The 24,705-nt window shown below is 34.8% G+C and overlaps 2 protein-coding genes across 2 annotated transcripts; one reads left to right on the plus strand and one right to left on the minus strand.

The window, feature by feature from the left end:
- Positions 1-5,068: 5,068 nt before the first annotated feature.
- LOC132294506 (pentatricopeptide repeat-containing protein At1g62590-like) lies at positions 5,069-7,617 on the minus strand. Its single transcript, XM_059792391.1, has one exon. The coding sequence runs from the start codon at positions 7,264-7,266 to the stop codon at positions 5,074-5,076; it is 2,193 nt and encodes a 730-aa protein (XP_059648374.1). The 5' UTR covers positions 7,267-7,617; the 3' UTR covers positions 5,069-5,073.
- Positions 7,618-12,675: 5,058 nt separating this feature from the next.
- LOC132295934 (uncharacterized) lies at positions 12,676-13,812 on the plus strand. The gene has a single exon (XM_059794195.1). It carries the CDS (start codon positions 12,676-12,678, stop codon positions 13,810-13,812), a length of 1,137 nt encoding a protein of 378 aa, XP_059650178.1.
- The last annotated feature ends 10,893 nt before the right edge of the window (positions 13,813-24,705 follow it).

The following is a 24,705-nucleotide window of genomic DNA, read 5'->3' on the forward strand; positions in this document are numbered from 1 at the left end:
TTGAACTCAGGAAACTGAGAGATTGATTACATTTCGCCAACGTAAGTGACGGATCAGATTTATCTCTGATCGGCCAGAATTGACTGCGAGGAATCGGGTATTGTGATGACCATAATCAGAGTGACCGATATGTGTTGTATAGAGCTTGAAGCAACGACTTTGCTGTCGATCAATTCTGTTCTTTTTCTTCTTCTGTGCAAAAATCCATTGCGAGCCTCTGTTTTGGAGAAATTGTGAATTTGTATATGGAGCATTGAAAGTTGTGCCATTTTTTGTTAATGGTTTAGTGTCATATTTCCATACAAAGAGCCATGGACTTTAGAGCAATAAATAAATAATTATACAAATGTGCATTATAGTGTTAGCACCTAATTATTTTAGGAAACAAAAAGAAAGGAAATTATTTCACATTTAAAGTCAAATACAAGACAAATGCACATACTGTGCTAAACATCATTCAAGCCAAAAGTAACAACAATCTGAAAACAAGAAGAAAGTGCTAAAGAGAATAAAAATATGCTTCACAAATAAAAAATAAGTGCTTTACGATATTTTGATTTTGTCTTTATAACATAGGGCAAAATTAGTATTAGAATTTTTTTTATTAAACTTTGTAGTCATTTCCTTCTATTTCCACTTATTCTTTCCATTTCCTCTCTTGTTTTTGAAAGGATAACAAAACTTAATCATCTGCCCTAATTTGTATTCCTTCATTTCGTTTCTTTATACAAACAAAACACAATAGAGCATTTCTTTATACAAACAAGACACAATAATGATAGCCAAAATCAATGAAACAAGCAATTTTGTCAAAAGTATATAATTGGTTAGATGATGATTTAAAAAGTTCATGGTTTCACAGATTGGTTTAGATTTTTTTTACCCTCCCCCCATTTCACTTGGGCTTCAAGTCTCTTAATGTTGGTTATTACAAATTTACAGCAATTAGATCCAAACAACTTACAGTGAATCGCATTTGTATTTTGTCTTAAGCTCTGTTCGGCAGGAGAAAAAAAGAAGGGGGAGGAAGGGAATAGAAGAAGAATTGGAGGGGATTTTTTGTTTGGTGGAGAAAGAGGGAAATGATGAGCAGATCTCTCGGAACTTGCATATTTGCTTTCAACCGGAACAGAATGGTAGAGGGGGGAGAGGAAAATTTGTTGTATAAAATTGAAAGGACAACATAACCATGATTTATTAAAACTCTTGTCTAATATAGTGAAGGGTTGTGCTGATCAAACAATATTCAAAACCATCTCTTCTATTCCTTTCTATCGGATAATGGAATGTCTCATCCCTTATCTTTCTTTTTTCTAACAAATAATGAAATGGTTAGAGGGCATTACTAGTGACCTAGTTGGTAGAGCACCCAACTCTCTGAGCGAGTGTGTCCGTGTTCAGATCTACCTCCCTTAGTTTGCTAGGAATTCTTAATAATCCTAATTTAATGTCAAAGTCGTTATTATATTGGAAGGATAATCTGTAAAAGTAGTTCACAAAATAAATTATTTCTGTAATTTCCATATTTTTTGCCAGCTTTGGAAAGATGTGGTAACCCACAATGCACACTTGTGTTGTAGGGAGATTAGCCGTAAGAGAAAATGGGCAGTCATGTCATGTCATGTTATGCATAAACATATACACATATGGGCAATACAGTCCAAAACTCAAAGTAAATTCTCAAATGCTAATTTTGCGAACAGCTTCATGTATGGCACATCATATAATCCTTCCATAAGAAAATCACCTTTCATCCAAAATATTCATCACATCAATTATGCACCTAACAGTGGATTTGAGATATGAGCAGAGACGAGCAAACAAGAACATAAAAGCAACACGCTGATTCAATGAATTCACTATATATAACCATTTTATGAAAATGTAGATAGGAACCAACATTTGGAATATACAAGCACATGTATTTTACAAATTATTAATTTTTTTGATAAATAAGAATGTATTTGAAAGCGATCAAAAGGAGATCGCATCCCAAGAGAACTACACAAGGCCAAATGGGGGCCGCTAAACTCTCAAAGAGCCCATAAAATCAACTATCTCCTCTAAAGATCTATAATTTCTCCCTACAACCCAACAAAAAAGAGTGGTAGTAATGGAGAATTCAGCATGTGAATAGGAGTTTCCTTTTCTTCGAAAGATCTCCTATTTCTTTCAAGCAATAAACAGTGGATTTGAGATATGAGCAGAGACGAGCAAACAAGAACATAAAAGCGACACGCTGATTCAATGAATTCACTATATATAACCATTTTATGAAAATGTAGATAGGAACCAACATTTGGAATATACAAGCACATGTATTTTACAAATTATTAATTTTTTTGATAAATAAGAATGTATTTGAAAGCGATCAAAAGGAGATCGCATCCCAAGAGAACTACACAAGGCCAAATGGGGGCCGCTAAACTCTCAAAGAGCCTATAAAATCAACTATCTCCTCTAAAGATCTATAATTTCTCCCTACAACCCAACAAAAAAGAGTGGTAGTAATGGAGAATTCAGCATGTGAATAGGAGTTTCCTTTTCTTCGAAAGATCTCCTATTTCTTTCAAGCAATAAACAGCACCAAACGCACAAAGGCGTAGACCTCCAAATGCCCCAGACTTGGGCCCCCACTATACACCCTCTCAAAGCCTTGATAAAACCCCTGGAAGACTTAGGCATAATCCATTGAACCCCAAATAATCTGAACAACAAGTCCCAACAATCCCTAGCCACATGACAATGTAAGAGGAGGTGATCAACCGTCTCCTCATCTCTAAGGTACATGCAGCACAGTTGACTACAATTTGATTTCTTCTCTTCAAATTATCCTGATTCAAGATCTTTCCCAAGACAGCAGTCCACGCAACGAAAGCCACCTTTAAAGGGGCTTTGGACCGCCAAACTGCCTTCCATGGAAACACAGCCCTTGGTATCTCATTCAGACAGCTAAAGAAAGTCCGAACAGAAAAATGCCCCTGAGATGAAGGAACCCAACTCCAGGAATCAGAAACTCCACTCATGATCTCCTGACGATACAACAGGTCCAACAAACCACAGGCGTCCTCAATCTCCCAGTCCTGAAGGTGCCTCCTAAAACGAACATCCCAAGACGATCTTCCACTATCAAGGCGATAACAATCAACCACTATGACCTGTCTATCCATGGCAATCCTGAAGAGACGGGGGAAGGTGAGAGCTAGAGAGCGATCCCCACACCAAACATCTCCCAAAAACGAATCCTCCTTCCATCCCTAAGTCGAAATCTTATGTGTTTAGAAAAGTCATCCCACCCTTTCCGAACGGATTTCCAAACCCCAACGCCGCTTGGACAGTGTACCTCAAGTGAAGTCCAACCTCCACTCCCTTTCCCGAAACGACTCTCAACCACCCTTCTCCATAGCCTGTGCTTTTCCATCCCAAAACGCAAAAGCCACTTCCCCAAGAGAGCCTTGTTGAAGGAGGCCAATCTTCTAATACCCAAACCACCACCCCTAACTGGAGTGCAGACCTGATCCCATCAAACAAGATGATATTTGAACTCATTCCCCAAACCCCCCCAAAGAAAATTTCGCTGCAACGTCTCAATCCTCTCTACCACTGAAGAGGGAATTTGGAAGAGAGAGAGGAAATAGGTAGGAAGGCTTGACAATTTGCTTTTCATTAAAGTGACCCTTCCACCCTTTGAAAGATACTGCTTTTTCTATCCCGCCATCTGCCTCTCAAACCTCTCCACCACAGGATCCCAACATCCCACCCTCCTTGAAGACGATCCAAGAGGCAAGCATGGGAAATGACCCAATGCAACAGCCAAGGCAATCAGCTAGCGCAACAAAACAATAACCTTGCATTATCTCCGTCACATCCATGAAACCAGCTCTGAAGCAAATTTACTCCCTCGGGAATGCTGATTATAATAGGATTTTCAATCTTATAACTCTGGTTTATTAACTCTTAGTCTTGTATAGTGAAGGTTTCTGCTGATAAAACAATATTCAAAACCTTCCATTCTGTTCCTTTGTCTCATACCTTTTCTTCCATCAAATAATGAAACAGCTAGATGTAAACCTCCAGCCTAGCAGTATCTGCATCTTACAAAAGCAATCAATTTCCCCCATATTTCACCTAGACATTGAAGACATTTATATTACATAGGGATAACCAACAATGAGCCTTTTCTCTTTCTCAATACTCCTAATTTAATGTCAAAGTTACTATTTTATTTGAAGGATAATCTGTAAAAGTAGTTCACAAAATAACTTCTCTCTCTGTAAGTTCCATATATATATATACACACACACTTGTCATCTTTGGAAAAAGAAAAGAAGGATAATAAAATCGATTATCATACCTATATTTATGTAGAAAGATGAACAAGTCTCTTCTGTTTTATGACCCCTCCAACAAAACAGACTTTTATCGCATTTCAGGTATGTGGTAGCACACAATGCACATATATGTTGCAGGGAGATTGGGCCTAATAGAAAATGGGCAGTCATGTCATGCATAAACCCATACACTGATGGGCAGTCATGGTTTGTATATTCCAAATTTTTATTCCTATCTGATTCTCTAAAATGCTAATTTTTCCAAGATACTTGTTGCAAACAGCTTTATGTATGGCACATCATATAATCCTTTCCATAAGAAAATCAGATTTCAGCCAAGATAGTCATCCTCGAGAATTCTCCATATGCACATCAACGATGCACCAAACAGTGCATTCGACATATGAGAAAAGACGAGCAAACAAGAACATAAAAGAGACGCGCTGATTCAATGGATTCATTAAATATTACCATTTTATGATAATATAGATAAGAATCAAAATTTGGAATATACAAGCACATATATTTTACAAAATTGTAAGATAGCAGAAAAGAAGAACTAACTTGGCACGTCAACAATCTGAAAGGACAATCTTGCAGCATCCCTGCCACATCCATGAAACCAGCTCCGAAGCAATTTTAATCCATCTGGAACGCTGATTGTAGCTGAGCCACACCACTCCATCCAATAGGGCAATTGCACAAAGGCTGATCATAACTCTTTTATAGAAGAGAAGGTTTATCACATTTCTCCCAAGCTCTCAGCAAGTATGCTACAAACCTTATCTTCTTGCATGTTCAAATTTTCATGGGCTGCTACTTCACCATCTGTTTCCTCTTTGACAGCAGATCCGATCAACAATCGATGAGTAATAGCATCCGGAACCCAACCCTTTTCCAACATCAAATCTAATAATTGGCAGGCCTTGCTTTTGTATCCCTCTTTAAGAAGGCCATTAATTATTAAGTTGTACATTGCCGAATTAAGAATTTCGTGACTAGAGATAAGCTTATCGATTGCGAGCAAAATCATATGCAACTGAGAATGTCTGGCCATGCATAATAGTAGATTAGTTAGTGCCTCCGGATTTGGCAATAAACCCTCATTAACCATCAAATTGAAAAACAAAGCACAATCCTTTGTTTGACCAAGTGTACTCATGCATTGTATGAGGATACAATATGCTTCCGAATCAAGAGTACACCCTTCTACCACCATTCGCGAGAGAACTATTAAAAGATCATCTGCTTTCTTTGACTTGGACAAACTTAGCATAATAGTATTATAAGTGGCATTAGAACAAGAAGTACCAGAATAGTAAGCCAATGACAACATCCCGATTGCTCTACCAACCTTTCCTGCTTCACAAAGCCCCCTGATCAGCATACTGAATGAAGAGGACTGAAGAGCACATCTTTTATTAGACATATAGCTGAACACTTTAACAGCCTCATGAATCTTTTCCCCTTGACAAAGGCATTGAACTAGCTCAGCATAAGAGACAGAGTCCAAAAGCCAGTATTTGGCAGAAACCTGATGAAATAGCACTAGAGCATCCTCGTATCTACTCAGTTTACATTTGCCAATGATAATAGCAGAGTAAGTGGCAGAGTCAGGTACATATGAAGAGACAATCATTCTACCAAGAAATTCTAAAGCTTTATCAATCCATGTATTCTCAGAAAGACATCTGATAAGAATATTCCAAGAATCAGCATCCACTATATTTCTCTCAAGCATTTCATCAAACAGACATTTTGCCATGAGGAAGTTACCAGAATTGCAATAGCCTTCCAGCAACACATTGTGAGGACAAGTCTCCAAAACATGTTTATCTTCCAAAAACTTTGTAGCTTCATCAAATTTCCCTAATTTACAAAACCCATTTATTATATTGATACACACATCATCAGCCGGTGATATGCTGTTATCAATCGTCTCTTCAAACATCTTTACTGCATCAACCACATGAAGGTTCTCACACAAACAGCGTATCAAAACCCCATAAATTAATGAATTAGGCACCATTTTAGAGGCTCTCATCATTCTAAATAACCTCATCCCTTGTTCTAGATTATTTTCCCTACAAAACAAAAAGATTGTACCAGTATAAAAGCTCAAATCCGGCTCAACCCCAAGTTCAAGCATATTATCCAAAACAACAATTGATTCCTCCATTCCGTTCCTTGTAATAAGGCCACTTATGAGTATCTCAAAGGTCTTGCTATTAGGAACACACCCTTTCTTGTTCATTCTTCTATATTGATCCAAAGCAGTGTCAACTCGACCAGCCTCAAACAAAGCTTCTAGCAGATAATTCAATGTTTCAACGGTAGGAACAACACCTGCTTTCACCATTTCCTTATAAACAAACAGGAAAGCTTGAAAATCTTTCTTCTCCTCCACAAGTGCACCCAACAAAACATTAAACACAGTTATTGAAGCCTTATAACCAGACGAATTCATGACCACAAGAACGCGTGAAGCTTCCATTAGCAAATGATGTTTAACGAATAATTCAATCAATGCCACAAGAGCTTCTTCTGTATTTGCACATCTCTCTTTCACCATCTCATTACAAAAACCCTCCATTTCATCAACATTTCCCACCATACCCAACTTCAAGATTATCTTGCAATAAGTATTGGTGGTGTGACGAAACCCTTTTTGAAGGGAAGCCCATTTGAACAATTTCAATGAAGAATTCAAGTCATCTGTGGAATCCAAAACCTGAACTAATTTATCCGCCGAGATCTTATTCCTCAAAAATTGAATCTTTGTTTCAAACTCATATGAACTTAGTGGGTTTTGATCATTTTCTGGTAAAATTTCGATATTATTTGCACATGACACAGAAGAAGCATATGCACTAAAATGAACCCACCTGGGTATTTTCCTGGAAAATGCTAAAAAAGATGAGAGCTTCACTGCCATTGAGGAAGCCCAGAAACAGATACAACTATTGCGAACGAAATTTTATGAGCAGACATATATGATATATATTTGTGTGTGTATATATGAAAGGGGACGAAATATTGTGATCTGACCTTAGAATTGATGCTCCAAACAATGGTTGAAGGGTCAGCAATTCGGGCGTAAAAACAAACGAAACCCTAGAATTTATTAGGAGAAATTCTAGGAATTATTGAGCTTAATTTGGTTTTTCTCAACTGAGCAAAGAACTTGAGAGAGAGAAGAGAGAGACGATGATGATGAAGAAGAAGAAGAGATTATTGGGCCAAATTTGAACTGGACTTTATAAATTGGGTTTGGGAAAGCGCAAACCGGTTTTATTAGAAACCGGAACTTATTTGGTAAAGTGAAGCAAACAAGGAAGTGTCAATCCAAGAAAAATAATACAAAATCGAAAAGGGTGAAAAAGAATCTCTCTAACAAAAATCAGGATTCTTAACTTCTATCGGACCATTTCCAATTTAAAATGTCATTTTGAATTGCCAAATTTATATTTTGAGAAGATTTATAATGATAAAATATTATATTTTAGCAATTCTACTCCAATGTTACATTTCATTCAAAATATTATATTTTAGCAATTCTTAGTCTCTATTGAATCAAACACAACCCATTTCTATATTACCAATCCTACTTTAACTCTGACAACTGATTTCGAAATTACCTTCCCATTTTAACCATTCATTACATTCTGTTCCACATAATCTTTTTAAGGTAAATCATTTCAGCCTCCCCAACCGCCTCCATCTTTATTCTTGTTCTCTACTCTAAACTTGCCACCCCCCGCCCTCCCCCCCTCTCTGCCACTGCAAACTACAAAATCTACAAGAATCAGAAGTTCAAAACCCATATAATTCAGTTTATCTATCTGTCTGCAAGAATCAAAAGTTCAAAACCCATATCGGCATATCGATCATTTTAAATTGTTCAAAAAATCAAAACCCATATCGACATATCATTTCAGATTGTTCAAAAAATCAAAACCCATATCTTTCAGTTTCGATCACCCGCTGTTCTAGTTCGGGTTCACCATTTGCAAGCTTCAGCCGCTGTCTCTCGACTCTCAAGCTTGGTCCCTTCTCTCTGCAACTGCTAACTTGTATGTATGGGTTTTTAAAAATAATTTTGAGGTATTTTTAAAAATGATTTTGAGGTAATCACCGTAATCTACATTTTATTTCTTGGAAGGAAGAGGGGTGGCCGGAGATTTGTGAGGATGAACTTGGCCTCGGCTGAGAGGGAGAGAGAGAGAGACGATAGGGCAACGCAGAGAGATAGAAAAAAAAAAAAAAAAAAAAAAAAAAAAAAAAACGTCGTTTGGGCAATTAAAAGACTTGCCAAAAAAATTTGGGGCTCTTATATCTGAGAGTAAATTTGAAATTCTCAATTTTTGAGAGTCCATTGGAGAGCCCACTTTATACATACTTCTCAAATTTTGGGTTTAACAACCCAAATGAAAGAGAATTGGAGTTGCATGCATTATTTTGGTTTGCTTCCAAGTTATCCTATATGCATTCTTGGAACATAAGCATGGATCATCTATGCACGTATAAAGGATAACTTTTTAATACACGTCATTATTTTTACATATCATTATCTTATTCAACTTTATTACTTCTGCATTTTTTATTTTTTTTTAAATGTCAATATGGAATTTAATAAGAAAATGATATGGCTAAAGTGACTAACTCACACTGAATTAGGGGTGACAAATGGGCGGGTTGGACCGGGTTTGGGTTGGGTTGAAAATGGGCAAGTCAACATGGATCAAGACCCATATTCAACTCGTTCAGAACGGGTTAAAAATGGATAAGGTCAACCCGTTATGACCCGTAGACCCATTCATTAATTATTATTTTTTATTTTTTATTTTTTTATTTATTGTTTCTCAACCCTGAAGTCATATATATCTAGGTAACCTTTTGATAAGAGTAAATATATATTTGCAACATGTACAAGATCAACAAACGCCTCCAATTATCTCATATATATCTTTTAAGCCACTCAGGTTTTCAAATGTTAAAATGAAGCACTTTCTGGTGGGAATTGTTTAGTGTAGTGTGTTTCCAACAGGTATGGGAGGCACTGGACCCATTTATGAAAAGAGGGTGTACAGGTGGTAGGAGAGCAGCAACACTTGTAACACGGCTAAGGTGTGTCCAGGTTGGAGAAAATGGCCATATTTGTCATCAATTATTTTTAAATTTTTCTAATTTTTTTTAAAAAAATTATTTATTTTTAAATTTTTTAAAACTTTTTTATTTATTTCTAAATTTTTTTATTTTTTTTTTAAATTTAATTATTTTAATTTTTAAAACTTTTTTATTTATTTTTCATTTTTAATTTTTTAAACTTTTTAAATTTATTTTAAATTTTAAATTTTTTTATTTATTTTAAATTTTTTAAAATTATTTATTTTTTTAGAAGAAATGTCTAGAGAGGGAAACTTAAAGAGAGGGGATTGATGAGAGACAAATTTAGAGAAAGTGGATTGTAAGTGAGAGAATTTTAGAGAGAGAAATGAGTTGAGTGCAATATAGATGTGTATTGTGTGTTTATTATATGATGGGTGAAACATATTTAACCCATCTTGATTCTCAAATTAAATGGTTAAAAATTATCCAATCCATCTTGACTCTCAAATTAAATATGGTTTATCCATAATCATTAAAAAGTGAACGGATATGGACGGGTTGATGGTTTCTGACCCATTTTGCCACCCCGTACACTGAATAACAACAACTTCCTCTCTTTTATTCATTCATGTAAGTTGCATGCTAAAGGACATAAGTCATATCTTATTTATTATTTTTATGGTAATTAGGTCTCGTGCTCAACTCATTGTCACTCTTATAATTAAAATTAAAATACCAGTCGGGAGATGAAGAGTTGAATAATTTAAATATTTAAGTTACCCACCTTCAAGGAATTGTTCACATCCAAGAGTAAACCTTAATACGTGATGTTTTCTGAGTCACCAAAATCAAGTTCTTATCCACTTGAGCTAATCTCTTGAGTTACCTTAATGTTTTACTGGTACAGTAGAATTCTATATATAGATCATACTTCATTCCCTTATTAATCTATTTTGTGATGCTCGTTTTATTTTTAAAAAAAAGAAGAAGAGAAAAATGCAGGTTTTGAACAGATTTATAACAAGGTTTGGAACCACGTACTTGAAATTCATTCAAAGCAACATTGACATGCATATAGATTGAGTCTACATATGCTATTCGCACTTCGAAATCCAGCAGACTTTCTTCATTATGTAATTTACTAACCTTAACAAACTTATGCACATTTCCCCGCGATCACATAATAGTATTTAACACAGAAATTCAAACCATTCAAATTCATAAAAACTGAGTTTAATTTAATGTTAGTATTTTTATGCTTTGTATGGTTTTCCTTACCTTGTTTGGCTCTTAAAGAGCCCTCCTTGTACATTCTTCTCTCTTTATATGTGTGTGTGTGTGTATATGTGTTTGTGTGTGAATTGGCAATAAAAAATTGTGGGATGAGAGGAAATTTTGAAATCCACGAAAAAAGAGAGGCATAATAGGCGGTCCTTGGTGTCAAGCTTGTCCTACATTTGAATTTCGACTAGAGGAAAGCCCTGGATTATATGTGCTGCAATCAAGATGAAAGACCATGAAAGAGTATATTATTACTCTACCTAACAGAGAATTCCAAAAGCAACTCTCAAGTTTAGGCAAAAACACAAAATACACTCATATATTGGCGAAATGATTTCACTATGCAAACAAAAAATGAGATGTGCGGTCTCTTATGCCATAACTTGAGTACACCCATTATTACCTCTCTTTATTTCGGGATTAATTAAAAACCCTGACACTCATATACATCGAGTTACAATTAAGAATAGAATAACAATTACTACCAGTAAAATAAAAAAATAGGTCCAAAAAGGCCAATGATGGCCCACAATTCCTTTTCAAAATCCTAATTACAATGGTTTAAATGGATTTTATGAGCTTAATTTACCCTAATTACTAAGGAATTAGAGTGTCACCTCTAGGTTTTTTGAATTACCAGGTCTAAAATGTGTGAATTTTAAGGTTTGGAGACTTTAGAATGGATTTTGTGATTCTTTTCCTAATTACTAATGAATTAGAATGTGGGCTTGAGTATTTAACTGATTTGAAAACTTGACCTTTAGGTGTTTATGAATTACTTACACCTAAAATTTATGATTTTTAGAATTTACGACTTCAAATTTATTTATTTATTTATTTATTTTTTAAATGATACTTATTTGGTCTGGCCTAATCTATGTGCTGCCTATGTGATATGCCACATCACAGAATATTTAAAGTGACAAACTACTCCTTGTTAAGTTTCTCAATCTTCCGTTTTTTTCGAGAAATTTGATTAATTGTTTGTGTTTTATACTTATAAAATTTTAATAAAATCAAATTGTATTGCATTTGTGTTTTATACTTATAAAATTTTAATAAAATCAAATTGTATTGCATAGAATGAATGTCGACGGAGTCTAATGTGGTTTTGTTGGTATAATCTTTTGGTTGTTGAGACTCTTTGTATACTTCTTGATGATAAAATCTCAATAAAATCAAATTATATATACTGTAGAGAATGGATGCTAATACATTCCTAGACGTTAATGGAGTTCAAAGTAATTTTGGTTTTTGACTCTATTACCTTTACCTTTTGGGTATAGCCTCTCTAAAATTTTATAATCCTTATTCTTTTACAACCAGTAATAAAACTAAACCTATCAATCCTAGAAGGGAATTTTTTATTTTTTTTAAGAGATTAGAGATATTTATGGAAAAAATAATTGTAGATAATTAAGGATAATTTTTAATATTATAAGATCCTATCACACCTAGACTTTGAATAATTGTTATGGAACCTAAACTTAAAATTTAAGAATTTTAAGTTTTATAGATTTTCTAGGTTACTATCGAATCTAAACTTAAAATTTAAGAATTTTAGAACTTATATGAGTTGTGTATTTTAGAATTTAATGTTTGAGTTGTGGATTTTTTTTTTTTTTTTTTTTGAACCTAGACTTCAAATATGAATTAAATATTTAAGAATTTTAGGATTTTAGATTGTCTTTTGAACCGAGACTTCAAAATGAGTATTTTAGAGTTTTGAAAAGAATTTTAATAAATTTAATTGTCCTAAGTGTGTAAGGATTGGAACTAAACCTAAAATATAAGTATACTATTTAGAATTTTAAAAGGAGTTTAGTTAAATTTAATTGTCGTAGCTTCCAAGGAAATATGAGTATTTAAACCCCTGATCTCCACGCTTCTAGTCATACCTAGGGTTTTTCACACACGCCTCTCTCTCTCTGCTCCCACCGGCTTCTCTCCTCCTATGGCATCGCAGGATTCCGGCAACACGTCTTCTTCTGGCGGTGGTGGTTTCTCTCCTCCGATCCTATCGCTAAATTTCGGCGACAACAGCTCTCAACCATCAGTCAAAATCGAGCCGCCTGCAGTTTCGAATATGACAAGCAAAACGATTGATATTCCGAATGAGAGGGTTGGTGTGATTACTAGTGAAAAAGATGATGATGCAGATCCTAATCCCCCAACTAGGGTTAGGATCTTCACTACGCAAATCGCCAAACCCAAGAACCCGTCTATAAACAATGATATTGTTGGGTTTGTGGAGGATATGTTTGTTCCAAACAATATGGTTAGTCTGGGAGTCAAAACCATAGCAAACCTACAAGAAAGGACGGGAGCGCGTATTCAGGTGAGAGTAGAGATAGATGGCGGCAGAGTACAGGTTGAAAGTGCAAAACAGATGGTCAATAAAATAATCATCCAAAATCAACAACCCTGTTATGGTGGTTATGGTTACTCACAACCTCAGCCTGCATGTGGTTGTGGTTGTGGTTGTCATGATCACTACAGGAAGCTGCCGCCGCCGCCTCCTCAGCAACATGCCTGTGGCTGTGGTGGTGAAGGTGGTTCATCAGCCCCTGCACCAAAAGCTTGTCCCTGTAATCAACAAGGGCAAGGGCAGCCGCCGCCAGTACCGCCTCAGCAACAAGCCTGTGGCTGTGGTGGTGGTGGTGGTGGTGGTTGTTCATCAGCACCTGCATATAATACCAGCTATGGATTCAACCAATCAGCAGCTTTTCCCTATAATCAACAAGGGCAAGGTTATCCTCATTACCACGGTTATGGTGGCTATAATAATGCACCTGGTTACGGTTACGGTTATGGTTATCTACCACCTGGAGCATATCCATATTATATTTTTGTTCCTCCTACTGGATATGATCAACAACCTGCATTTGGATATGCTGGTGGCTGGGACCAGACAGCTCAAGGGGACCAGACAGCTCAAGGGGACCAGCTGCCGCCTCAGCAACAAGCCTCTGGTGGTGATTCATCAGCCGCTGCAGATAATACCACTTATGGATACAACCAACCACCAGCTTCTGGCGATGGGCAATGCAGCTGTGGTTATGGTCAGCCGCAGCCAGATCTTAATCAGTAGCATGGTTGTGTTAATGTGACCAATTAACCCAACTTCATATGATGAAGAAAGACTTCCCTGCACCAAGGTCTTATCAATCAATAATGCTTGGACTTTAGGAATTTTTTTTTTTTTTGGTAGCCATCCGTATTAATGTAAGCCTATGGCATATTTATATTAATAATTTTAGATATATATATTTGTTATTATTATTATTATTATTATTTTTCACAAAGATCAGCCAAAACTTTCATTTCATCAAATTCCTATGCGAGATCTCATTTAAATGTATGTGTTTAGGTTATTGTTTTTACTATTTAAAAGTTTTGCTTCTTCTATTAAAGGGTGTTGTTTTAGTAAAAAAATGTTGCTCCTTCGATTAAAGGGTGTTGCATTTACGATTTAAAAGTGTTACTTCTATAATAAAAGATTTAGAATTGATGCTTTTACAATTTAAGAGTGTTGCATTTATGATTTTAAAGTGTTGTTTTTACGATTTAAGGGTGTGACTTAGATGCAGATTATAAGTTTTGCATTGGTTTTATTGTTCAGTCCTGTTCATACCAGTTTACCAATTCTAAGAGAGAGAGAGATATATATATATATATATAGGGTCATACAAGCCTTTCAAACTTAATTATCGTCAGATGACAATTATTGCTATTGGAGAAAATTGCTTCAACTTCGAGATACGGCAAGGCCTCTGACCTCTTCACATATTTTTCATCAATTTTTAGTTGTCCTGGTTTCTAAGGAAATTAAATTTAAATTTAAAATGTATGTGTGCAAGTGTGTTAGACTTTCGAAAACAATTTAATCGTCATTTCTAAGCAACTTAGATTTAAAATATATGTATTTTAGAGTTTTGAAAAGAATTTTTATGAATTTAATGAGGACTACTAATTTCAGTTGGACTATGGAGCATTAAAATCTAATTTTGTAAGATAAAATTACCCTCTTTTGTTTGTTGACTATTCTCTGTTCTCCTTCCATCGCCTGTCTATATATATAAAATTTTTGAAAATATAGCCATTTATATATATATATGTATAGCTTCTTCTTTCTTCTTCTTTTTCTTCCTTTTTTTTTATTTTTTTTTATTTTTTATTTTTTATACCGTTGATGGATTCTATACATATTAAATATTATTTATTTATACTTTTAGATGTGAATTTTTAAGACTGTAATTTTTAATTGAAAGAAATTATAGAATTGAATTTTCGTTGAAGTAAAATTATAATAATTGAGTTTAGTTTATTTGTAAAAGATAGAAGTGAATGGTTTAGTAAAGACAAAGGGAGAAAGAAGTATACTGGTGAAGGGATAATCACACTTATTGAATTTTAGTTGGAGTAAAATTGTATAATTGAGTTTTTATTATAGAGAGAAATATAATGGTGATGAGATAATCACACTTGATGAATAAGATGGTTTTATTAGTGATGGATAATTATTGATGATAACATAAGATAAATGACTGGTTTTGAGAAAAAAAAAAAAAATAGAAAAAAAAAAAAAAGATTCAGTTTAAAACACAATTAAAAAAAAATGAAAAAGCTAGTAAGAAAGAATAAATATATATATATATACACACACACACACAAACACAAATACAACTAGATCAAGAGAGAGAACAAATTATAATTATTTTTGTAACCTATTACAGATGGGACTGTAATTAGCAGTCATCAAATTTAGTTGTCCTAGGTTTTTATAACTCTCTTGAGATTAAATTTTTTTAACTGGACATGCATTGAAAAATATAAAATATATTATTTAAAAAATAATAATAATCAATTACTATATTTTGTAACAGCCCAAAAGGAAAGCATAATACTATTTTGGGAAAATTATATTTTGGTGATTAAAATTAAACATAATTGCTATATAGTAACCTTAAAGTCAAGAAAAGGTGAATAGTGACCAATTTTGAAACTTAATTGATATTAAGTGACCATTTGAGGGTTTATGACCTAAATAGCCTTCTTATAATATATTATTATGTAAGTAGACAAATTTACCCTATACATTAACCTAAATAAACACTTACTTAAATTGACTAACAAAAAGACAACAGATTATTATGGTGAGTCTCTGAAGAGAAGATCAAGATGGGAGAGAACTGATGATGGATATTATATATCATTTTCTTCAAGATTCTAAGAGACATGACGAGAAATTGTAAATTTTCTTCTTATTCATTATTTTCAAGGTATAGTTATTATACTTTACGAGTTGATTTGTCTGAGAGATCTTCCTTAAGATATAAGATTGTAATTTTTAAGAATTTTTAATACTACTTAGTTATAGTACAAGAAATAATGACTATTGTTAATTAATTTCATAATTTTACTAATTGTTAAAAGGTGTTTCAAAAGTATGATTAGTCACTGTAAATGTTATGAGCATTCATATTGGAGAGTCTTGAAAAATAAATAAAGGATGGAAAAGAGATAATGTTGATAAAGAAAATTTAATTTTTTAAATTGGTAAATTGTAAACTAAAAAGGAAAATATTAGATGGTTGAAAGCCTTGAAAAATAGATAAAGGGTGAAAAAAAGATAATGTTGGTAAAGAAATCTTAATTTTTTAAATTGGTAAATTATAAACTAAAAAGGAAAAAAAGAAAATGTTGGATTAGAGAGAGAGAGAGAGTATGAGGAGGATGAATTTAATGACTTATTATTTATATTGGATGGCAATTTTGTCATCTAAAATTTATTTTTAAAATGTTTATTAAACTTTTAAGTGTTTTTGACTAAATTATCCTTAAATGATCACTTAATATTAATTAAGTTTCAAAATTGGTAACTATTCACCTTTTCTTGACTTTAAAAGGGAGGAGTACTGTAAATATTTTAAACGAAGTAGATCTAAAAAAATCTTAAAACCCCGGAGAATCCGTGCCCTCTCAACCTAGGGTTTTCACACCTTCTCCCTCTCTCACACCTGCTTTTTCTCTCTCTAGAGACTGTCAAATCGATGGCCGAAGAAGAATTACCGAACTCGTCCGACACTGAGTCATCAACCAACAAGAGGAAGAACGGGGACCAACTGACGACTCCTCCCAGCCGGAGACGGACCGCCGGGGTCTCTGATCCTATCGCAGCGCAGTCGCCAGATTCCGCCAACGCGCCTTCTTCATACGACAGCGTTCATAAATTGAAGGACAAACCGATGGCCTCTCGAATCTCCAACGACGCCGAAGCATATTTGTACAACGCCCTTCACATTCTCTCTCTAGACACACCGACGGCCGAGGAGTTACAGAACTCGTCGTCCTGCATCGACTCATCAACCAATCAGAAGAAGTCCGATGATGACCAACTGATGACGCCTCCCCCGTCAGCCGGTACGCAACAGGCCGCTGGCTTATCTGCTCGGATCGCATCTCAGTGGCCGATTTCATACAACAGTGTTCCACCATTGGCCAATGCCTTACAGATTGCGAAGGTGCGGGTGAGTGCGCTTGCGGAAAAGCTGAGAGCGCAGAACGAGAACTCCGCTCAGCAGAGGCAGGCCTTCATGTTTTGTGGTCAAAATTACTTAGCGAAGAAGCCTCTGATTTCGAATGTGACTCGTTCATCAAAACCAGATCAGACTCGTTATCAAAGAAGACACTACAAGCCGCAAAACGAACGAGTTCAGGAATTGCATGTAAGCCCCTCACTTACACCTTCTGTAAATTTCATTCCCATTTACTCTCATCATTATCAGTAATTATCAGTAATTGTTGTTGTGGTTTCTTCTTTCCTTGAGATAGAAGGAGATAAATTGCTACCTACCTCAAATAGATTTTTGTGGACTTAGACTGATCTAGGGCATAGGCAGACCTACGTCAAGATAAACCCTTTTTTGGAACACTTTCTTTCCTCCCTTTGTTTTCTTGTTTTTGTTCCTTGTGCATGTAATCCTATTTTGATTTTAAATATAAGCTTATATGAAGCCTTTGACGTATATTAATCCTATATATTGTGAAAGAATCAAGCCAAAGGAAGTGTACATGGGTCTATATATATATATATATATATATATATATATATATAATCTTCTATTAGTTTTCTATTAGTGTCACATAAGCCTTTTATTATTTTTAGTCAGATCAGGAGGTGGTGTATATATATATATGTATGGCATTTTCATGGTGTGTCACCAATCCCTATTGGAATGCTCCAGAGAGTGGAAATTGAATAAAAAGAAGTTTCAATGGAAGACAGTTTATAAAATTGGGCCTCACATCATCTGAGATAGCAGCATGAGTAAATGTTTTTTTTTTTGGAATGGTAAAACAAACACACGCTTAGAATGGGGCCCTTTGGTGGAGTAAATGCGATAAATTGACCTAAATCATTCTATAGTTTTTTTGACAGGGAAAAGTAGTAAGAGCAATAATTGAAATCCATATCATATTAATTTTGCACATTGCACTGTTGAAGTTTTGATTTTGCTTTAATTTGCAGGCCAATATGGTCGCAAGCATGGCTTCCTCTTCCTCTTCTGGATCGGGGCACTCATTAATGCACCCACCAACTTTTCGCAAAGCCGAGTTAGAGGCTGAGCGGAGAAAACTAGAGGCTGAGCGGAGAAAACTAGAGAATGAACGGAGGCTACTAGAGAATGAACGGAGGCTACGAGAGACGATGGCAGAAAAAAACTTGGCAGAGGCTACACAAACAATCAAAGATTTGAAAAATGATATGGCTAATATGGAGCAAAGATTACAATCCCAGATAAGGTCTTTAGCAGATGAGATGAAGAAACAATTGTGTTCTCAAAACAATTGATTCCCACCAAATTGATCTTAGATAGGCCTATGTTTGATTCTAGGAAACTTCTGACTCTTCATCCTCCAATTCAAAAATCCAACTTTTGACTTACCTATTATACATTAGGCTGTTTTAATTTTTCTGTTTGAATTTTCAACATATATGCCACGTGTGCATGATTACGTCTTTTGACTATATTTTAGTGATGACCTCTGACTATATATTAGTGATGATCTGTAATTGACATTAGGCTGTTTTAGTGATATTGTGGCGTTTTAATTTTTCTGTTCCAATTTTCAACATGCCATGTGTGCATGATTATGTCCTTTTAATGCCACGTAGGCTTCTTTGTTTTTAACGAGCCATGCACATATATGGTATTTTGATCAACACATACATTAGTATCAACAAGCAAAGGTATTCATGACCTAGTGTCAGGATTTGAGAATATAAGAGTAAAAACAAGCTAAGATTTGCTCATCTACATAAGTAATTAACTATCGAGATACAGAAAGGTAGTGTAGAGAAATAAAATAAAATAAAAACTAAATTCATTTCTAGCAGCGCTGCAATTTTATTTAACACAAATGTTTTTATATGTAATATTATATATATATATATATATATTATATTTAACACAAAATATTATTATATACAGTATATAACATTACAGTGCAGTTGCTTCCGAGTTTTTGGACTGAAATTGAAATTTTAAACTGAAATTGAAAACAACTAATGTTATTATATTTTGGTATTCAAAACTACTCAATTTGAGTCTCTTAAAAAGAAAACCTCTTATAATCAGGCTACCATATCGAAGAAGAAACTAAATTTTGTTTCATTTAAGATTGCAATCGAACCAATTAAGATGGTTTACTTCATGCAATCTTTCCACAATGAGGAAAGATTAGAAATAGGAAAAAAAATAAAGAAAAATCTAATACTGTTATAGCATCTCTAATCGTATTATTCTTCACTTCAGCGGTTATTTTATACCTTTTGTGTAAAAATATATTCCCCAATAACAACCAACTGGTATCATACCAGATTACCTGCACCTCCCATAATTTCAACGAATCTACAAATATGGTGATGTGACTGTGTGAAAAGATTGTGTAAAATACAAAATAATTTTACACATTGATGACTTGGCAGTGTATCTTAACAGACTGCTAAAAAAAAAAAAAAAAGTGTATCTTAACAGACTGTTAAAAAAAAAAAAAAAAAAAAAACCCTTACACATTATACGTGGTAATGTATATTTTACACCAGAAGTGTTTTAACAAACTGCTAGAGATGTTCTTAAGGCTTTAACTAAAATTTTGACGACAATAACCTCGAATTCGATTGATGAATGACATTTTTTATTTATAAATGTTCCTCTGTATGTATTTAAGAAAACACATGAAAAAAAAAAATGCTAATATTGTAGAACGAAAAACAAATCTAGATTGTGAGGAGTTTTTTTTTTAATTATTAACACCAGGACTCTACCTGTATAACAAAAGGAGAGATAAAGGAACTATATATATATTAAAAAATAACAATAATAATAAAAAAATAAAGCCGTGTTTGCCTTAGCCTCTTAGCAAATGATATTTTTCTTTCAATTTCGTTAAGGAACGTTTTTTTTTTTTTTTTTCCCCTCTTCCAATATGGTAGGACGACCTGATTGTAAGGAGTTTTCAAAACAAATCACTCAATTTGAGTGTTTTAAACAAAAGAAGTCTTAAACAAACATATACTAGTAACATTAGTTGTTTTCAATTCACTGATTGAAATTCAACAACAAAAATAAAAGTCTCATATATTATAATAGTCCCATTCATATATAAAATTGAAAATATGGGCGCACTGGTTTGGGTCTATGGAACTGAATCGTACTAATAATTATATTTATTATTTTTAAATTATATAATTACTAATATTTTTGTGTATTTATGCTTGTTTGACCGTAAATTTTTCAAAATACTCTGATTATATTTATGTAAAACATTCCCATCAAAAATCTAACTAGTAATACAAAGATATATATATAATAAGTGTATGTTCTCATATAAAATATTAAATATAAAAAAATGCACTGCGAATGGGTTTGGGGTCATTAAGTAGTATCAACAAAAATGTGGCACAATGTATTGTTACAAAAAAAAAAAAAAAAAAAAAAAAAAGGGACAGGAACCAAACCAAAACTGTGGATTTGTCACTGGACAACTTCTTATTATGTATCTTGGATTGCCTTTCAGCTCAACTAGGCTCCAAACAACTAATTGCAGGTCACTTGTGGAGAGAATAACTGCCAGAGTTAGTAGTTAGACCTCCAAATTTCTCTCTTCTGCTAGGAGGCTCCAACTCATCAAGTATCTTGATCAGTATGCACAGTTATTGGAGTTGCCATTTTGTTTTATCAGTCCAAGTTACTAGCTAGGTTAATACCATACTGAGGAGGTTCTTATAGACTGGCACATAACTCAAATCCACATGTGCTAAAGTTAATTTGAGAGCCCTTTACAGGCCAAAAGAGTATGGAGGCCTGACCTTGCCACTCTTAAGAGATTGTCCATCTTAAGACACATATGGAATATCTTCCATGATTGTGGTTAATCCTTTTGGCACGACTGGGTGCATTATGTTCTTATCAAAACCAAGAACTTTTGGACTATCAAGCCTTCCTAACTCAGTTCTTGGAACTGGAGAATGATACTCAAACTTAGGGGGGTTGGCTAAACCTTTTATAAAGCACGTGGTGGGTGATAGGAAATCTACATCATTGTGGCATGAATTTTGGCTTCCATTCGGTCTTTTGTATCAAAAAATTGACCCTGTGCTTATTGTTAATTCCAATTGGGAGGATGATGTTAGAGTGAGCTACTTGATCAGGAGGATACCCTAATCTTTTTTATTGATTGTCCCTTCATTGGGAACATTGAACAAACACCTTACCTTCAGGCCAATGGGATTGACAAACCCTTTTGGTCCCTGTCCTTAACAGGAAGGTTCAACCTGAAACACACTTACCAAGTTTTTTTTTCTTTCTTCCCATCTTATTTCTTGGTCCCATGCTATATAGTTTCCTCGCCATATACCCAGACATACTTTCATAGCCTGGCTTACCCTCCATGGGAGGCTCAGTACCAGGGATAGACCAGGTGTGGCCACTAACTCTTCTCCCATGTGCCCCCTCTACATCGCGGAGAATGAATCCCATGAACATATTTTCTTCAACTGTACTTATTCAAGTCAGATATGTGGCAATTTTTCCAACACAAATGTGGCATCTACCTCGGGGATCACCACATCAATTCTATTGCCAATTGGGTCACTTCCGTAGGAAATCAAAATTGTGGCTTTCACACAACTTTATCCTTTAAGCTCTATCTTGCAAGTTGTATCTACTACATATAGAAGGAGAGGAATAATTGTGTCATCTCAACAAACCAATCCTCATGCATGGCAACTACCAAGCTAGCTTATTGATGATTCTATAAGGAATCACCTTTTATCTGTCAAATTCTCTGATTGTAAGGATGGTAGATCGACAGCTGCTTAGAGTCTTCCAAGTTCAGTCATTGGAGAAACCATGCACTCTACTAGTTGATCCTCTTGGCCTACAATTCTCTATTCTCTTTTTCCTTTTCTGTTGCTCAAACACCTTTTATGGTGCTTGTTAGATCCTGAATTTTTATTTAGATTATATTTGCTATATTAATGCGTATTTGATCTTAACTTTAGTAGTGTAGCTTATCTTGAAATCCAGTTTAAAGAATTGGGTTTTTGAGTTTAGTACATTCTGGGCTGAATGTAAAATGCCGGAGTAGTAGAAAAGAAAATAAATAATAATATTAATTTGTTTGGTACAGTATGTGGTACGTAGGTGTTAGTAAGTGTGATACCAAGTGATACGTTGTATTGGACTACTGGATTGTGTGGAAACTCCTGGAAATAGTTTGACTATGTAGCTGTATGATATATGAATGATGATAAGTTTTAGCTACTAAACGTAAGTATAAGTTATATTATTTTAATGGATAAGATGAAGCTTTGTTGACTACTACAAATATCTTAAGCTAGCTAAGGAGCTGACATTCAAGCAAAAGTCAAAAATCTAATGGCTCAAGGTTGGAGACTCTAACACTGCCTATTTTCATAAACTATGCCCTCTAGGTTCAATAAAAACAAAATTAATAGCATCATTGACTCCAATGACACCCTAATTGAGACTAAATAGCTCATTAGACAAGAAGCCCTCAATCATTTTCACAGTGCACTGCGCACTTCCTCACATGTTTATCCTGGCATTGACCACATCTCACCACTCATTAACCAATCCATCAATGTTAGCTTTATCCCTGATCTCATATCCATTCATTCAAATGATGACATAAAAAAATGCATGTTCTCTTTGAGCAATGATAAAGCTCCTGGTCCAGATGGCTTCAATGCTACCTTTTTCAAAAAGGCATGGCCAATAATGGGAAAAGATGTTACCCTGGTCATTAGAGAGTTTTTTGTCACTGGCAAGTTGTTGAAGGAAATAAACACATTTTTCATTTCCTTGGTCCCCAAATCTTCCAACCCTACCTCCTTAAATGACTTCAGGCCTATTTCTTGTTGTTCCACCGTTTACAAATGCATTTCCAAACTTATTGCCTACAAACTCAAACCACTTCTTACCACCATCATTAGCCCATCCCAATCTACTTTTATTCAAGGAGGATGCATAGATGACAGTGTTCTCTTAGTATAGGAGTTACTTAATGGCTATCATAGGTTTTCAAACTCCCCAAGATGCACACTTAAAATTGACTTGAGAAAAACCTTTAACTCCATCTCTTGGAATTTCATTTTGGATACTCTCAAATTGTTGAGATTTCTTGACCAATTCATCATTTGGGTCAAATCTTGTATTACATCAACCTCTTTTGCAGTCTCTATTAATAGGGAGTTTCATGGCTTCTTCAAAGAAGCCAAGGGGCTCACGCAGGGTGATCCTCTATCCCCCTTTCTTTTTGTCATTGCAATGTATGTCTTTTCATCTATTTTGGACTCTACCACTGCTTCCAATCCTTTCAAGTTTCATTGGAGGTGCAAGAAGTTAAGGCTCACTCACCTCATCTTTGTAAATGATGTGATGTTGTTCTGTCATAGAAGTATTCCCTCAGTTCAATTACTCCTTAATGCTACAGAGACCTTTGTTGGCGTTTCTGGTCGCCATGTTAACCAAAGTAAGAGTATCATTTTCCTCTATGGGGTGTCAATTTCTGTGGAAGCTGAAATACTTGAGCTTGTAGGGTTTGAGAAAGGCTGCTTACCTATTAGATACTTAGGGGTTCCCCTCATCTCCACCATGTTAAAGGCACATGATTGCAAGGCTCTCACAGACAAGATCATAGCAAGAATAAGTCATTGGACTAGCAAATTTCTCTCATTTGTAGGTAGACTATAACTTATCAAATCCACTTTTCATAGGACTCAAATCTACTGGAGCTCTAAGTTTATTCTTCTAATGTCCATCATCATTGAGCTCATAAGCATATTTAGAGCATTCATATGGTTAGTTCCTGAGCTTAAGAAGCATGGGGCAAAGGTTGTTTGGCCTTACATTTGTTTACCTCTAAGGGCTGGTGGATTGGGAATCCCATCTCTACATTCATGGAATAGAGCAACCATACTAAAACACTTGTGGAACATTATCCAAGCTAAAGAGGGTATATTATGGATCACATGGATTAATGTATACCTTCTCAAAGGCAAGAATATTTGGGAGGTAAGCATCCCTAGCCAACGCTCTTGGACATGGAGAAAGCTTTTGCAACTTAGACCTGCCATGAGACCTTTTGTCAAATTTAAAATTGGTAATGGAACCAAAACCAATTTTTGGTATGATAATTGGTTTATCCTTGGCCCTTTATATCTCAAAATTCCAAACCACCAAACCATACCATCCAACTTTGATTGCAAAACCACTGTTAGTACCTTCATCACAAGCTTTTCTTGGTCCTTCCCAAAATCTATTACCACCTTTATTCCCCAACTCTTACAGCACAATACCCTCCCTTCCCCTAATTCAACCTTACCAGACAAAATTTTGTGGATCCCATCTCTAAATGGCAGGTTCTCCATTACTCAAACCCTCAAACATCTCTT

The sequence above is a fragment of the Cornus florida genome, unplaced genomic scaffold (genome assembly GCF_030987335.1).
Source record: "Cornus florida cultivar Cherokee Brave unplaced genomic scaffold, ASM3098733v1 CherokeeBrave_3.0.0_Hap2_Chr02, whole genome shotgun sequence".
NCBI classification, from domain to species: domain Eukaryota; kingdom Viridiplantae; phylum Streptophyta; class Magnoliopsida; order Cornales; family Cornaceae; genus Cornus; species Cornus florida.

What these genes read in the sequence shown, in the direction of transcription:
- LOC132294506 (XM_059792391.1), bottom strand. Translation starts at nt 7,266, where the DNA reads ATGGCAGTGAAGCTCTCATCTTTTTTAGCATTTTCCAGGAAAATACCC.
- LOC132295934 (XM_059794195.1), top strand. Translation starts at nt 12,676, where the DNA reads ATGGCATCGCAGGATTCCGGCAACACGTCTTCTTCTGGCGGTGGTGGT.